Here is a 17,908-nt window from a genome sequence, read left to right as displayed (position 1 = left end):
ATTAGTCAGTGTAAGAGGCCACACTCATCAACATTAGCAGGTCAGTCCTAAAAGACTAGCAAATCTCAGGGGACAAATCTCAGGGACAAATCCCCAGCTTTCCCAGATGAGAAGAGGTGGAGAGAAACAGTTGGGGGGGGTAGAGAAAAAAGAAAGAAGAAGCAATTTCCCATAGATAATGCAGGCGGGCAGCTCCATCTGGCTGCCACTGATAAGGGAGCAAGCATTTGACGGAGGAATCTTCCACCGTGCTGTGCAGCCAACGAGAAAAAGACGACGCAAACTGGAGACTGAAGCAGAGCGAGTGAGTAAGGGAAGGAGAGAGTAGGGGAGAGGCTTGAGCAAACCAGTTAATAGCCTCCATATTATTGAGGGAGAAAGGGGAGGGACTTCTGTAACAATTCTGCTTGCGACAGGTCAGATTTTAGCATGAAGGTGCTGATGAATAAATAAATATGTAAAGCAATAGAATGAAAGTCACTGAAAGCTAGTGTGTAAAAAGGGACAATGATGAGAAAAAAGTAAAAAATAAAACATCGCAAAAGAGAAAGCTGATTGTAATTGTGATTGTAAGTGAATTTTACCCAAACAAGCACACAATAGACTAGGGCTACTCAGATATGAGCAAGGAGCCAAGCTAAAAGGATGCATAAAAGGATGCCAGACAAATCAATTTACTAAAAAAAGGGCAGAAAGCCTTGAGTGGCAGGATTCTGGGGGTGGGGGTGCTTTTGAGATAACTGCACTCTGGTAGCAGCAATTGCAAAAACCAATAAAACCAATTCTGTGGACAGGTCAGAGCATTCAACCAAAAAAATACTGTTTAACGTACAGCAACTCCGCTGCTTGTACTCCAAATCCATGCTGGTAGATGCACTCACCTGGCTACCGAGTACATAAAGAGGAAATCGTTATCAGGTGAGCCCGGGTTCTTGCCGTAGTCCATGTACTTCTTCTGTGTGGCATTCTTTATGTCTTTAATCACAGACTCCATCTCTTTAGTGAGGTTAGATTCCGTCTGGGAGGCAGACATAACCAAATCAATATTCAACAAACAAATATCCAAATAACCAAACCAATAGCAAAGAGGGATTTAAATGAGTGAGTAGGTTACTACAATATTATTAAGTAGTTGTGAAATCAACTGAATCTTCCTTCAGACATGTTGACACATTTTAAATGTTAGACATCACAGAAAAGGAGATGAAGAGGTTACATAAGGGACAGTATCCATACACCCACAAATTCATTTTATTCCATCTCTACCAGCAGAGCAATGAAAAACTCACACTCGGCGATGAAGGAATGGGGGAGGTAGACACAGACTAATGAACGCTTAGTGGTAGAGGTATCTGCCTTACATAGGTGCTTACTGGGAAAATGCCCAGCTCCTCTTGCAGGTCCCCGACTTCCTTGACAAGTGTGGCCGGACTCTTGTTGCTAGGGGTGTGCCAGGCACCTGCCTCTGTGCCACGCCCAGGCTTGCAAGGCAGAACGCTGTTAGCAAACTGGCGACACAGAGGGCAGGTGAACTCACCCTTATCCACCGAGAAACCCTGCAGCACCTGGTCATTCTGACCCAGAGAAAGACAAGATGAGTTGAGAACACTAAACACTTGTAGAAGAGTCTAAGGCAGGCATTCTGAGGAAACATTTCAGGCTATGTTCAAAGACACAAGCCAACTACACTAATATATATATATATATATATATATATATATATATATATATATATATATATATATATATATATATATATATATATATATATATATAAACTTGTAAAAGGCTTGCAAAGGTTATCTGTCCCTTAAGGAAACTCATCTATTACAGCTGATTTTACTCTCACGCAGCTAAACACTGGTCACTCTGGAGACCCATACGGAGTGCCTTTATCAATCACATTCTCTTTCCTGGTGTCAGTCTTCACTCTGTCTGCTCACATTAAACATTATTAAAGTAGAGAGCGATGTCGTATTGTCCCCATTATCATAAGCGTCACCCGAGTGAGTGATGGAGAGAGCACCTATGAAATATCAATTTGAGATGTGTCACTTTGATGGATGAACTACTAATGACGTGTCAGATCTTTGAAAAAGGCTAGCATCTTTATATATATATATATATATATTCACTCTGTCTCTCTAACAGAGTAAAAGGTTGCAAAAAGTAATTGGACAATTTTTTGTTGTGAATTTGTAATCCACCGTGTTGTTTTGCAAAGAAATAACGGCTGTGATTCAAGTGTAGAATGTCAGCTTTAGTATTTCCATCTATGCTGCATGAAACATACAGGAATCAAAATCCCTTTTATATAAAGTCTCTAATGCTCTTTACTATATCAAACAACTGATAGTGACCTAATTACAGTAGGACAGTTAAGACAGTTGGGACAGTATAAGAAATGCAGATAAAAACATAAAACAGTAATTAGTAAGTATACTTTGACCCGTATTTGAAACAGTTTTACCTTATTAACTTCTTTGTTCTTTTGTAAATATACACTAATTGTGAAACTGATGTCTGCAACATGATCCAAAGTTGGGACATGGGCAATTTATGACTAGGAACATGTCTTAATGATGAAGAAAAAACAAAACAAAAAAACACACACACACACACACACACACACACACACACACACACACACACACACACACACACACACACACACACACACACACACCTCTTAAAGAGCTTATGCAATAAGGCATGGATGCTCCTCGAGTTCTTTCTGAGAAGAGAGGGTCAAGGGTCGCTACGCTGCCAAAAATGCATCGGCAAAAATTTCAACAGTTTAAAAATAATGTTCTTCAGCCAAGGATTGCAAGGATTTTAGGTATTTCACCCTCTATTGTGCATATCATCAAAAGATTCAGTGAAATCACAATAAATGCCTGCCATCTACGAAACCTCAGATAGCACAACATTAAAAACTGGCATGTTTCTGTGATTGATATCACCACATGGGCTCCAGAATACTTCGACACATCACTATCAACAAGCAACATTTGTTTCTGCATCCACAAATGCAAGTTAAGACAAAGCAACCATTGCCACATGTCAACAAAGTCCGGAAACACTGCAGACTTCTGTGGGCTTGAGCTCTTCTGAAATGGGCTGATGTACAGTGGAAACCTACACTGTAGTCTGAGAGACTATGCTTATTTTAACATGACCATGCCAAACCCCATTCTACAGGTGTTGCATAGCAGCGTAATCAGAGTGAAGGTGCTAGACATGCCTGCCTGCAATCCAGTCTTGACTCCCACTGAAAACGTGTGTAAAACACAACACAGAAAGACCCATATGGTTGCACAGTTGAAGACCCCAAAAAAGTGCTGTTAAAAGGAAAGGTGACATAACACAGTGGCAAACATGGTCCTCTCCCAACATTTTTGGGACGTGTTGCAGGCATCACATTTGTAATGAGGTATATTTACAAAAAACAACAAAGTTTATCAGGTACAACATAAAATAGTGTTTTTTATACTGTTTTCAATTTAAAATGTTTCAAAAAGAATTTATTAATCATTGCTTTTTCTGTTTCTATCAGCATTTCTCATACTTCTCATCACAACTTTTTTGGAATCTGTATGTGGGGTTTTGGGGTTTGTATGTGGTTCTAGGCCTGGTTGATTTATTCTGATTTTGTCAGATTCATAATGGCCTGCTTTATTGCCACTTAGACTTCTTTGGTTCTCATATTGAGAGACAACAGCAACAGAATCCAGAATCCCAGAATCCAGATTATTTTTTATCATGATGACTTCTGTATGATTTACCCAGTATAGGTAAAAAGAAAGTCAAATGAAAGCTGACATTCTGCATTTTAACCTCAGTCACTCTTTCATTTCAAATTCAATGCGTTGCAGAACAGAGCAAAAACAATACACACAGCACTGCATACTAACATGCATTTTTTGTGTTTACTAGGCAGTAGGCACTAACAGATAAGCCTAGCTTTTGAAGAAGCTCTAATCTGATGTTTGGTATTCAAATGTTAAACAAGCACTACACAATCTATGTTTGGGTAAAAACTCTTGATGAAAAAAAAAACAATCATCACCTAATCACTGCTCCTAAGACTGCAACAGCCTATTCCAATGCCAAATACCCTCAGGGCAGTTTTAGAAAATGATGAATTGAAGTCTAAAGTGTTACTGACAGGGACAGTATGCAATGGTGAATACTGAGTGTAGTCAATGGCAGGCAGGCCAGACTCCACTGTTGTGTAGTCCTGAGTACATCAGCACAGATCATAGGCCAAAAAAAGCACTCCACGACAATCCAGCTGGGCAATTTAAATCCATTTAGTCAATTAAGTGATGAGAAGTCATGTTCTTGTACTGTATTACACATAATTTCTACTACTGACGACTCCCTGCAGAGCCCAGGGAAACAGTCTGGTACTGATATTACGTCCAAAGCAGATATTGCTATAAATTCACTTACCCGTAAAGATTCCATGTAGGACTTGTGACAGTCTATATGCAGTGTGTGACCACATGTTTGCACATACACACCACCATCCCAGCCAATGGAGACAGACTGCAGACAGGAACTCTGGGAAAAGTGAGGAGAAAAAAAAAAGAAAAAAAAAAAGCAGAAACTTCTTACCACAGAGGGATCAAATGAAGTATATAATAAAAATTAAACAAGCAATGCCGCTTCCTCTATCTCACAATTGAGTGCAGGGATATTGTTTTATAATGCTGAATGCCCTAATAAACTGAAAATGGAAACCATAACATTAATACAAGGCAGGTTTTCAGGCACTTCTTATTTTTACTGTATTGAAAGATGGAAAAATGTATGAAATTGAGACACTAGCACATCATATTGAACAAATTATGAATTTTTTGTTAATTGTTACATGTCTATACATTTTCAGGTTTGCATTGAAAGGACAGTTATTGTTTTGTAATGAGTTTCCAAGAAACAAAAACAAGACAAATCACTTACATAAGTTTCAACGAAAGCTTAGAAAATCATTATTAAAATTAAGTTCAAAGGCAGAATGTACAGAACACAACTTGCACTGAACATGAACATAGGCAAGAAGGGATAAACTGAAAAAAAATGCTTTGATCACAGTGGGAAATATCAAATAAAAACTGAAACAACTGGAGAATTCTGACCAGAGATGCATCAGAATGATGAATAAAAACGAGAGGGGAGAGACATTTATTCTGTTTCTCTGCAGGAGCTGGAGGCTGCCGAGCTGAACCATGCTCAGAGGATTCAGCTCAGCAGGCCAGATGAGTTTAAAATGTAGAGCAGGGCACAGACGACAGGAGACCAGCATGTGAAACACTGCTCTTATTGCAAAAGACAGCATGCGAGAGACAGAATCACACAGAAAGAAAGAGAGAGCTAGAGAGACAGAAATAGAGAGGGAGAAAAAAAAAGCACAGAAACAGAACAGAACATAGCAGTAGCTTAATTGTACCCATGTTGCATTCTGTCCAGCTCATACATGTGCGAAAATATCTGTGAATGCTATTAGATTTATACTGAAGATAGTTTTGGAGTCGGGAAACGGGGCTTGTGTTTAAATATGTACCTAAAAATAATTTCACTGTTTAACACACTTCAGCTATGCAATACGGTACAACAAGGAATCATTTTTATATCAAAATCGGAAGGTAAAATAAGACAATTTTCCAGTCGCAAGAGCTCCCGTTTTAATTTGATTTTTTTTTTTTGCATAATTAAATCGTTAAGATGTAAACAAAGTCATCCAGAATGGTTAGATGTGAGAGACACCATTCTATAGAACCTTACAGAGTCAAAATTTTTCACAAAGGTGGTGATACGACCCAATTGTGTGAAGGAAGTTATTACACGAAATGATTCTAAATGCACTATTTGATGCCTGAGACATTGTTTCGCAATAGTGTTGTGATAAGGCTTGGGCCTAAAATTCAGTTCAATATTCCCTAAAGAAAATTTATATTTCTGATTTAGCACTATTTTACCATAATCAACATTACATAAATACTCACAATACTACTTTTGGATACTAAACAAAATGGTCATTTTAGTGTTGTGGACATTGCAACCCCTGGTTCTTATCAGCACAATGAACCACTTCACATTAAACCACTCTGTATTACTTTGTTTATATATCAGTAATAGAAATATGCCATAATTTTGAAGAATTGGTGGAATTCCCCTTTAACAAGTTTTAGGTAAATTTAAACTAATACTGCAGAACTGGCAGTCTAGCACACTACATGTACTGTACCAAATGTGATGTTCTTGCTGCAAAACAAAGGGCTTGGACTTTCTTTATATAAATGTACATAAAATAGCCACATTTAAAATGCAACTGCAATACTGGTCAGAAAAATTGCAATTAAATATTCTCCCTAAATCTTTCAGCCCTTCTATGATTGTGAAAGGCACTTCTGAGTCAGACACATACATCTTTGAAGTACCGCTGCATGAGCGCTAGTCTAACGTCGTTAGTCGCTCCGCACGTGTCCTCAGGGAAAATCTGCTCCTCGTCGCTTGTAGGGAGCCGCTTTGCCTCGTCACTACGGCAACGGTGCCCCAACACTGAAACACACACACACACACACACACACACACACACACACACACACACACACACACACACCTCATGTATACTAATTAACTTCCATCATTTCTATTTATGGGACGCTGCATATCATTTGCATACTATAATGAAGTACCATATCAATGTCAAAACCATAACACCCATCAAGCTGCGTGAACAGCAGGAATGTTTTCACAGATGTTTTTCCTTCTAGATCACAATGTAAACTCATAACTGATAAATTAACAGGTGGGGGAGGAAATAATGTGGTTGATGATGTCACCACAATATTTATTATCAGAACAGGCTGATGGGGGCATGTTTTTCTGCTTTGATGGTTCATCAGATTGGACAAAGTAGAGATCAGGACACACTCTTCTGACCTTGAGGCTCTGATACTTTAGGCTATAATACGTCACCCCAGCGGGATAATTACTAATAAAACAAGCTATTTGTTTTCATGACACTGAAAGAGACTCTTATGTCCATAGCAGCATGGCAGAAATTACTCTACAGAAGCAGACGTCTGTTCAAGGATCAACACGTATGATGAATGAAGCAATTAAAACGGCAGCTAAGCGCCGTCATTAAAAGAAGCAGCGCAATGCGGCCGGGCTCAGGTGCTGCGAATAAATAGGGCCATTTAATAGACAATATAACACCACTGTCCTGTGCAGCAAAGAGATGTGCTGCAGCAGTAAGAGATTATAGGCTGGCTATAAAATGCTCCACCTGTTGATGGAAACCTGTAATACCACAAGGTTCAGATATAGGCTCAGCCATAAAATGCAAAGAGATGAACCAGAAGGCCTACATCTGACGTCAGAATATGAGGCTATTAAGAATAACAAATTATTTATATGATCAGAGTTAACCATTTTATCCTTTTAAAGTTAGGTCAACAACTAACAACAAGGATGTTGTGTGCACGTTTGTTCACCTGAAGACGCCTGTAGTAGCACCACCAGTCCTGTAGGTCTGTCTTCAGTAGAGGGGCCGCTCTGGCCACATATGACACAATCATACAGAACTTCAGAGTCCAGAGGCTCAGCAGAGCCCACGTCCATTGCTGCCTCAGCCTCAGGAGACTCTGCAAGCACACCGAGAAAACAATGCACAAACAGATGCCTGGATCACCACTTCATTTCAGATTACAAAGTTAAAGAGGATGATGAGAATCCATACGCTTACTGTGCAAATGAAAAACTACTAAAAATAACTAACAAACACAATGGTTTTCATATGGAGTAAACTGAAATCAGCCATGAAAACACCAGCTACATCAGTGCTTTTGTGGCTCTTAAAAAGAACAACACCCCCACTAAGGTTAAAGTTAAGGTAATAAAACAATGGGGAAAGTAACACTGATTTTTCTTTTATTAGATTCTAAAATACCACAGTGATAAAAAATGAGCATGGGTGGCTCTGTGGCACTGCTGAAATGGTGTGTAAAATACCAAGCTGCCACCAGTGTCCATAAAGGATTTGGGAGCACTCCAGCTATCAGAAATACAAGCTTCTGTTCATTTAGATCAATTGTGACTCGCCAAGAGCGAACAAACAGCAAGAAATACAAGCGTGAGAGAGGACAGGGGCTAAAATCAAATAATTGAACAGGAGTTATGAGAGAGGGATACTGGCAAAACTTAATTAGCTATAAAACATGCATCTAAATTGCTTTTCTGCCCTCTCTTGGTTAAATTAACAGATTGTGGAGGTTTGGGCAACCATGCGTACATTAGGGGTAATGTAGTGTGAAAGGCTGTTATTCGGACAGAACGTGAGGTTACCTAATGTACTATGATTTGAGAAGGTCAGTTATAGATAGGAGCATCAGATATAATTAACGCATTCTTGCCTCTTCTCCAAATGAACAGTGCAACACATAACAAGTTGCAAACAATTATAAAGGGGTCGTGAACTCAGGCATTCTGAAAAACTCTTAGAGGAAAGAGTTTGTGCAACAATGTGCAGGGTTGAACACCAGAGATAAGAACACTGTTAGAGGAAAAAAAACTCCAAAATACGCAGCACAGAGGCACTTCAGGACTGAGAACCACTGGTGGCAGATTTTCTTGCAAGACCAAAATTCAGAAGCAAAACCAACACATTCATAAGGTACTTTCCAAAAGCTAGGCTGTGCTGAAAAAGCTTGGTCCTTGGTACTACTGGACTATACTGGACAGCATAGCATGATGGATACTCCTCGAAATTTATCAGAACGTAGGCTGCTTTTCTCTTCTTAGAACAGCCTTCATTGACGCAGCAGTCTAGGAATACAGCCCTCCTGGACCACAGCCAAGCTTTTGGGAGGCAGGTACTGTCCTTAGCTCTAAGAGCTGTACAGTATCTCATCATCTTATTAGCCTCATATGGTAACTCACCTCTTGCAAAACAAGCAGTTAAAAAGAGCTTCTCAGAAATCAACACACATCACAAATTCCAGCATACATTGTGATGCTTCCTTTGAGCATACTGCGAACCCCATTGAACTACACAGGGGTTAAAACCTTGGTTTCATTTCTGTGAATACTATTCAAACAGTCTATGAATACTTAACAACCAGCACTTTCCACAATTCCAATGACTGACACACCTCAGAAGATTAATTACATTTGCAAAATTAGTTCTAAATGTTAGTGTGTGTTCAATTCTGAGTAAATACAGCCCAGCAAATGTCAGTGTGTTTGGACTGATTTATTGCTTAAGGGAGAGAGAGAGTGAAAAAATAGTTTGTCTGGAAGTCAATGTGACCATGTTGGCTTGGGGCAATCTCCCATAGCACACAGACACACACGCTCACACAAGCTTAATGGTGTGCATGTTGCGTAGATTGGGACAAATGTCAAATGTGCACTGTGATCACAGAGGACATCCAACACCATTCTAATTCAGAAAGAAAGACCAAGCACTCTAGAACTACACTCTAAAACTTGCTCTGTTTTATTCTAGAAAATTTAACCTTTGTTCATCTCCCTTCAATCTTTTAGAACTGTAGATTACAACAAACCATGTTATAAAACACATTCAAATATTAATAATTAAATAATACATTAGTACTTTGATACATGCATCTAACCCTTAAAGATCAACATATCAAGATACTGCACTATACAGTTTCTTTCTCCCACTCTTTATATTTAGTGTTCAGTCATTTAAGTCAGTTTCGGAAAAAGAAATCCGTTAAACATCAGAAAGCTTTTTTGTAGCAAAACATCTGACCTAAATAAATAAATAACTTAATAAATACATAGTATATACATTGACAAACAAGGTTTCAAATGTCTGAACACAAAAGGCATCTGAAGCATTTGCATTAAAAATTTTCTCTTGGATGTAGTATCCCATGATAAAAAAAAGAGTGTCATTGTTGCACAGAAAGCACCTAAAAATTACTTATTTGCACAGACACGTGTTTGACTAATCTGCCTTGTTAAAATTCCAGTACAAATATTGACATTCTTGATGACCTTTGATTTCAATCTGGAGGAGAAAAATGCAGCTCAAGAACAACACAAGGGATCATTTTTTATTCTGATAAGCTGCAAAACACACCCGCACACACTGCAGGTCAATGTCAGAAGGGACATCAGTGATCGGAAGCTGAAGGCAATATTTCAAACCAAATCTCCATGTCAGCTGAACATCTGCCATTTCCCTTACTGATGAAAAAAGAATGAGGCTAAACTGCACGATGAGAATACAAAATTACCCATTCATAAACTGAAAAATAAACATACATATATATGGTCACAGTATTCTCTTTATAGACACTTTACTGCAGGTCTGTATGGTTTAAAGGGGGTTGGAAGTCAACTACATCTACTGTACATGCCCTAGTAACCCGACCAGACCAGCTAGTGCAGTAGGTTTCACACTTAATTTGAACTCAACAGGCAATTTTTAAGCTCATGAGTTTAGTCAGTTGTCTTAGGTCCGGTCAACACTGGGGGATTTATAAAATCTTAATCAATTTTAGTCCTTTAGCCATCAAAGCCCTCACACTACAAATTTTGACCAGGACAAATATATATATATTTTTTTAAAAAAAGCATGCAAAAATAATGTGAGTTTAGATCAGAGAAAGGGCAAAGGAAAATATTTAATTTGATTTTACAATGTTGATAACGATACAATAATTTCCCATTTTTATGCTTGAGATTTTTTCCCTGTCAATGCACACACACACACACACACACACACACACACACACACACACACACACACACACACACACAGATGACTTCCATGCAGCTTGACGGGTTGTCCTTCATCATCAAGACTGTGTTTCACTGGAAACTGTGGGTGTTCCCCCACACTACAGGTTGCTGAGTAAATATTGAACGTTATATCAGAGCGAATTGGATCTACTCACAATCCAATCACGATTGGATTGTGAGTAGATCAGAGGAGTTAAGATTCCAGCCTGGAATCAGGGCACCTTTTGCAATCCCTGGAAAGGGTAAATTGGCCTCATAATTGGAAATGTGGGTTAGCTTCAGAGAACGAAAATGTGCAGTACTTATCGTTCCCAGGGCTGGCATTGAGAACCACTGGGCTAGTACATCATGAGGAGAGACTGATGAACCCAGCAATCCATCCCACCCTGTGGGTAAATGGCCAATTACACTTACAACCCCCCCCTATCCATGAGTTAATTTGAATGCAAAATTAAGAAATACTAATGCAAATTTGCATATTATAATGTAAATGGCAGTTAGCCATGCGTGGCATGACCTGACCTCTGTTGCCCTTATACGCTGGGTGTTCTCTATACAGTAACACTGAGTTATCTTGAACGCTTCCAAGTAATGAAGAACAACATTATTCATCCCTTAACAACTGCGTATAGGCATAGTCCCTCTGTATCCACAGTGCTTTTACCTCTCTGATCTGCTGTGCCTTCAACCGATGCACTGTCTCTCCTGAGGCATACACACACACACACACACACACACACACACAAGGCCTGGGGAGGCCACTGCGTGTCACCTTTCTACAGAATTCCCCTCCTCCTCCCCAGCTGAATCCTTCAAGGACTTCCTACAAGTTTGTGTCCTTGAAACACTGAGAGTGTGAGAAATGAGTTACATGCCCACAAGCCATAAAGACAGGAGCTGTACCCAGTACAGAAGAGAGTAAAACACTTTATCCAGTTTCAACAGACAAATTCATCAGTACAAGACCTTTCCTTAGAGCACAGTTTTACTTCAGTCTGCAAACCAGTCTGCTTAGAATACCATCACTAACTTCAGTTATACTCCAAATTAGACGGTACTTCACGTCAGCAGGTAGGACAATTAAAAGCTGGTTCTAAGTCAAATTAACTCAATTACATATTCAAAACCAGGCTAATATATTCTACCTGTCATCAATATGACACTAAAAGGGTAATCAAACCACTCTGTAAAAATTTGCAGCAACTGCCTTCACTACAAGTCAACATTTTAACTTTGATGGACTCCCAAATGTTCTGTGTAATTCCAATAGCAATACTAGAATAATTACTATGCTTACCAACATCCATGGCTGTCTCCATGAAGCTTTTCTGCCTGGAGGCAAATTCAGCCAGCAGTTTCTGCTGTCTCTCTCTGGCCCTTTGCCGCCTGAGACAGTGGAGAGAAGAGAGAAGATGAGAGCAGTCAAGACAAACATCAGTCAACCCAACACATACCCAAAAAACTCCAATTACAACATATTTCTGAGATGACAATGGTAGATAGCAATTACATCTGTTTTGGAAGACTGTCTTCAGGTTAACTTCTTCTGGTTTGCCCTTCTGAGAATCATCAAATAATGCTTTATGAGGCATACAAACAAATTTACTATACAATCAAACTCACTGATGATGGATGCTTATAGCCTCCTTCTCATGTGAACACCTGGCAGCTCTGTTCATATCCAACTCCTGTAATTTCTGGTTTTGGCTATGTCCCTCTCCAGTGTAATACAGGTAGGCAGTAAAATAGAGAGGCTTAATAAGAGGACATAAACTAATGCAGACAGGAACGATACGCTTCAGTTACCTGCACTGACACCGTCAGGGACAAACACAGACCACTGGGACACGACACTGAACAATATCCAGCAGCCATAAACACCATGTCTAAGTATTGTTGCTATGGTGACTGCCAACCACATTATGTGTATGCGTGTTTTTCCTTGACTTGTTATGGGGCAGACACCACCTGCAAGTTGAAATGAAAGGCCTGTTCCATCATGTTTAAAAAGAGAGGACAAGTGGAAGAGTCCAACCAAATGTAGCTGATGAAGGTATAATTCAAATCAAAATCAATCTATCAACAATATGGTTGAGAATATGGTTGGGCTTTCCTCGCAAAACATCAATCTAAGTACTTCTGAAGATGGGATTACATTAAAGTTCGTAGACTAACAGACCAAGAAGTTGCTAGACTAAAGACTAATAACAATAGGCCTTAGTGATATATAGGCAAACGTAAAGCAAGCTTTAGGCATTGTCCATAAAAACCTGGGGCAGGTTTTCTCAGTTTAGCCAGTTAACTGAAGCCCAAAGTCAAGCCTGTCCTATTGGACAGTCCTCATCTTTGGGCTTAACATATATGGCTAACTGAGAAATCCTGCTTTGTAAAATACCCCTTGGTGTTGTTGCTTAGCTTAGCAATCTTTGTTGGCGTGCACCACAACAAACTGCTTAGCAGAAATTGCATAAACTTCAATGCTTAGGTAGCACAAACATGCTCAACATAGCCAATATCCTATCGTCTTGGAGTTTCAGTGCAGATGAAACATTTTGAAAATTATGTATCGATGCTGGACAGAAACTCTTGACACAAAAACAGCCTACACGTTTCTGGACAGAAATACATGCAAGTTTAGTTTCTCCAGCTTAAGCAAGATTCTCTGGCATTGCTACTTGCTCTACTGAGGGACAGGGGCATGACTGCACAAGTCTAGTTGACACACACAAACAGACATACCTTTCCTCTTTATCCATGCTCTTCTTGTCTCCTGGACTGTTCTTTTTGGCAGTCACAGGAGGGCACACTCTTCCACAGATCTCCTGCAGGCACCTCTTGCTGTGTCTGCTCCGAGACGCTGCTTTAGCCAGGATTCTTTCAATGGCAGTGATACCATCTCCATGCGCATGGTGTGCTGGGTCAGCCTCCTCCAACCAGCTTGGTGAAAGGGAGTTCTGCTTGGCAGAAAGTTTCTGATGCAGTTTGACCAGTAGGGACAGCATGCTCTCCCTGATCTCCAGGATCTCTGTGACCAGTTGCGGAGGAGAGCCAGGAGGATGCCAGCGGGAAGAGGACTTGGGCCGTACAGCCTGGCTGGCTTCATGACTACTGCGGTTAATAATCTCCTGGAACTTTCTCCTGCGTTCTGCCACAAGGCTGAACAGCTGAGCCTCACGCAAGTTCTGAGGGAGAGCAAGAAAGAGAAACAACTAAATGAGCAAGTGACTGCGTGATTTCAGACAAATTTACAGTGAGGGGAAAGGAAAAAAAAAAGCAGTACAATATTTAACAAAACAGTACTAGAGCTAAAGAGGACAAATATAACTGCCATAAATAGATAGAAACCTGGGAACTTTATAGTAGTTACTGTAACAGTGATGTATAGCATCTGTGATCTTTATCACAGTTCAATTAAGAACAGCACTTAAGACTACTAACTCAGTCACCTCTTGTCATAGAATAAAAAAGGATTAGACATGCCTCTCTGTTCATGTGAGCTTGTATCACATGCAGTTTTTTCCCCCTCAATCATTATATAGCATAGTAAAATTTCATTAAAAATGCTTAAATAAATAAATAAATAAATAAATAAATAAATCAGAAAACATGACGTTACTGCAGAATCTGATTGATTTGTTATAAAGAGAAAGAATACTGACCGCTGAAACAGCTGTTTAAATAAACAAGTCATAACTGCCTCAGAAACACATCCATCAATCTAACATGCAGTTTAAAAAAACCTATTCGTCCAACATTAAATACTTAATTAGTCTGTCACACTGCAAAGGCATCGCCATGAGTGCCTCAAAACACAAAGGAATCACGCAGGCACTGTCAACCTTTGAGATTTACATAAATACACAACACACGCAGACACTCCAAAAACTAGTATAGAAGTCACATTTTACATCACAAGTGCTCCAGCTCTTGCATATCTTTGGAAACAATGTAATAAACTACATGCATGTTTATTACACTATTTAGTTTCTTTAAAATACATAGATCACCGTAAATGTTCATAAAAAAAAGGAAGAAAAGACACCATAGCACTTGTTCTGTGTAAAATGTGAAAGGAACATCTCGACAACACATCACAGAATGCTCAGTTTCTGCATCCAGGGGGATCAATTTAAGACTGCACTAATTTCATTCCCAAACAAAGGTGGTTCAGGTTCAGTCACTCTACAACACTTCCAACAGGCCAAATCATTCTCAAATCCCAGACCAATCATTTCCAAGGCCAACTACCTCTCTCCAATTCCCTGTCAGTCTCCTGGAGCTCTGTGGAGTGAAAGTGGGCAATACCACAAAAATACTTATATAAAAAAAAATAGAGATATTACTACTTATACAGTAAATACAGTCCTTTCAAGCTAATGGTTCTGCAGGACAACATAACATTGTACCACAGCAGAAACCTTAAGTAAATTCAGCTGAAACTGAAGGAATACTCCAGTGTTTTTCAACCTTTCAATCTCTATCTGCCTATATATATATATATATATATATATATATATATATATATATATATATATATATATATATATATATATATATACACACACACACATATATATACACACACACACACACACACACACACACACACACACACACACACACATATATATATATATATATATATATATATATATATATATATTTCTTCATTCATTCAATCCAAAAGTGGTATCTATTCAATATTACTTAGCTTAGGGAAACACGATAACTGTCAGAGGTAACTGATCATATATAGCTGATAAATAAAAGCTGAAGTGTTCCTTTAAGCATTACAGCTACTTTGTGTAACAGCACTGATGTTGCCTAACTCACCTGTCCAAAGCTGGATGACTCGGCGCTGGTGCTTGGAGGAGTCTCTCTCTCCCTCTCACGCTCCCTCTTTTTCTCCACCTCTGGTGCTGTCTCAGGCACTCGTACCCGCACAAAGTGAATCACATGGTGTAGGTTCGAAAGCAGGCTGGTGCCGGGGAACCAGCTGTCATGGCAATGCTCCTCAATACAGGGCTCCTACAGAAAAGGAATAGAAACACTTGCTCTGAAGGTGTTGAAAGGAGAACATATACATAACAAAAGCTAAACAGTCAGAAACATTGATTTGTGGCTGGTCCTATCAAATTCTTTCACTGATGATACCCAGAAGCAGTAGTGGGCAGTATAGGCAAACTTTATATCACGGTATTATTAGGATTACTTACTCTTTTAGATATATAACCACAGTATAGTGTATCTATGTATATATTTTTTTTCCAAATAAAACCAATTTTGGATGCTTAAGTAAGACTAACAATGGCAGATTATTCTGGATCTCTTCACTTTTAATAAGAACCATATTTACCAACTGAAGTAAATTGAAAATATTTTTATTGGGCAAAATAGTAAAAAACAGAAATTAACAATACACACAGAGATGTCAAATATCTCTTTCTAATCGCAACGAGATAAAGGTAAGTGTATGTAAAGCCCACAGCGGCTTCTCTGAGCCCAGCAAAAATAGTGCTGAATGCAGTTTTACACCTGAGAGAGTCAACTGTCTCATATGTGCATCACTTACACTCACTCTTTAAGCTATGACTCCCAGACGCTGCTGGAATTTATCAAATAAATATTACAAGCCATTCACACTACGAGTTTTAGCTGAGAAGCTGCGGAGCATCTTGGCTTGTAGGCCGAGACCACATCATCGCCTGAAGCAGCTGGCTGAGTGAGGAGTGCCACAGGTGGTGCACATGGATGGGAAGCCAGCTAGTCTCCATGCTAGGCTAATGGCTAACAGCTAACCTGTGGCTGTAATGGCTCTCCAAAAGACAACCTGTTCTCTGAGCTCAGGGGAGAAGGCCACAGAGAACAGTGCTTTTACAAAACTCAAACTACAGTAGAGGATTCTCTCACCTCATCCTCCTTGTCCTCCTGCATGTGGTTGTCCAAGCCCAGTTCAACCAAATAAAGCACCATACACAGCACATGCTCTGACATGTTCTGATGGTCCATCCAGATCTAAACAACCAGACAAAAACAAGAGGGGGAGAAAAACCCTTTGAAACAAAACTTACGGTAACATTCACAACTATTAACATAAGAAATTAAGATACAAATAAACTGTGCTGAATATATGCAGCCTGAAGGAAAGCAGGAAGCTTAAAAGGTGAGTACCTTGTACAGCAGGGTAAAGATGACAATGTGCAGGGTTTTGCAGTGCAGCAGGCGCACCAGGCCTCTGTAGCATGGGTGCAATGGAGTCCTCTCCTTATAAGGAGGCCAGGGGTTGCCAGTGTGGATACCTGACTGCTTCAAACTAGATACAAACAAGAAACAGCATATGGTCACTGCACAAAGACAATCAAAGAGAATTCAAAGAGAAGGAAAACCATCACTGGGCTAAAAAATAATAATAGTTTAAAAAAAGTAATAAAATACAATGATGATAATTAATATACTGTATGTATGTACGTACAACAGCAGTCAGGTTTCTTAAAGGGTTTCAAAATGTGGTGAAAAAAAACTAGATATTGAAAATGTTTAATGTCTCTAAAAGACACCTCGCAGAAAGTCATTACACAAAATGATTATGTTGCCTGATGCGTTTTGCAGTAAGCTTTTTCACAACAAACCTGTTAAAATTTTAAAATTAACTGCAATACCCCTTTTAGAGAGGCATCTCTAAAATCTTCATATGCAGTGTATACATGGGCCTTAATTTTTCATATGGCTAGGAAAGTAACTCTATATAATAACAAAATTTACAATATCTTAACAGAGCTGTAAAAAGGTTTAAAGCATCCACTGATTTTATTTCAGCAGAAAAAGGGTGCAGGGTATGAAATATTATGTTCTCTTGACAGGCAATCTATCATTCCACAGCACACAGAGGGAGCCTCAGTCTATCATTACAAACCAACAAAAGACATAATACAGCATGTTCCACTAAAAAGCTCCTGTTCTGCTTCTTATGTTTTGTTCCATCTATGCCATCCTTTCTGTTGTCAGAAAAACATCTGTGAAACAATGAATGCAGAGAGCATGCAAATGCTTCTAATATGCACTGTGCTAGAGAAAATAATTTAGCCCTGGAAACTGAAACAAAACAATTAAATAAACAAAAGAT

General features: G+C 39.2%; 1 protein-coding gene across 4 annotated transcripts in view; it reads right to left on the bottom strand.

Annotated features, from left to right (window-relative positions):
* The window catches only part of ubr3 (ubiquitin protein ligase E3 component n-recognin 3), a 53,266-nt gene that overhangs the window by 22,339 nt on the left and 13,019 nt on the right, over positions 1-17,908 (bottom strand). Inside the window, exons 20-30 of one of the 4 annotated variants that reach the window (XM_036566108.1) lie at positions 16,957-17,098; positions 16,696-16,800; positions 15,619-15,813; positions 15,034-15,066; positions 13,525-13,967; positions 12,083-12,171; positions 7,506-7,655; positions 6,431-6,564; positions 4,456-4,566; positions 1,362-1,574; positions 882-1,018 (exon numbers count right to left, since the gene is read on the bottom strand). In XM_036566108.1, the coding sequence (XP_036422001.1) occupies positions 882-1,018; positions 1,362-1,574; positions 4,456-4,566; positions 6,431-6,564; positions 7,506-7,655; positions 12,083-12,171; positions 13,525-13,967; positions 15,034-15,066; positions 15,619-15,813; positions 16,696-16,800; positions 16,957-17,098 (1,752 nt within the window). The remainder of the gene's footprint in view (positions 1-881; positions 1,019-1,361; positions 1,575-4,455; positions 4,567-6,430; positions 6,565-7,505; positions 7,656-12,082; positions 12,172-13,524; positions 13,968-15,033; positions 15,067-15,618; positions 15,814-16,695; positions 16,801-16,956; positions 17,099-17,908) is intronic. The other 3 variants (XM_036566116.1, XM_036566125.1, XM_036566133.1) reach the window with 3 other exon arrangements.

Source organism: Colossoma macropomum, unplaced genomic scaffold (assembly GCF_904425465.1).
Source record: "Colossoma macropomum unplaced genomic scaffold, Colossoma_macropomum, whole genome shotgun sequence".
In the NCBI taxonomy this organism is placed as follows: Eukaryota; Metazoa; Chordata; class Actinopteri; order Characiformes; family Serrasalmidae; genus Colossoma; species Colossoma macropomum.
Note: the sequence above shows the minus strand (reverse complement) of the source record. Positions and strands in the feature narration are given on the sequence as shown.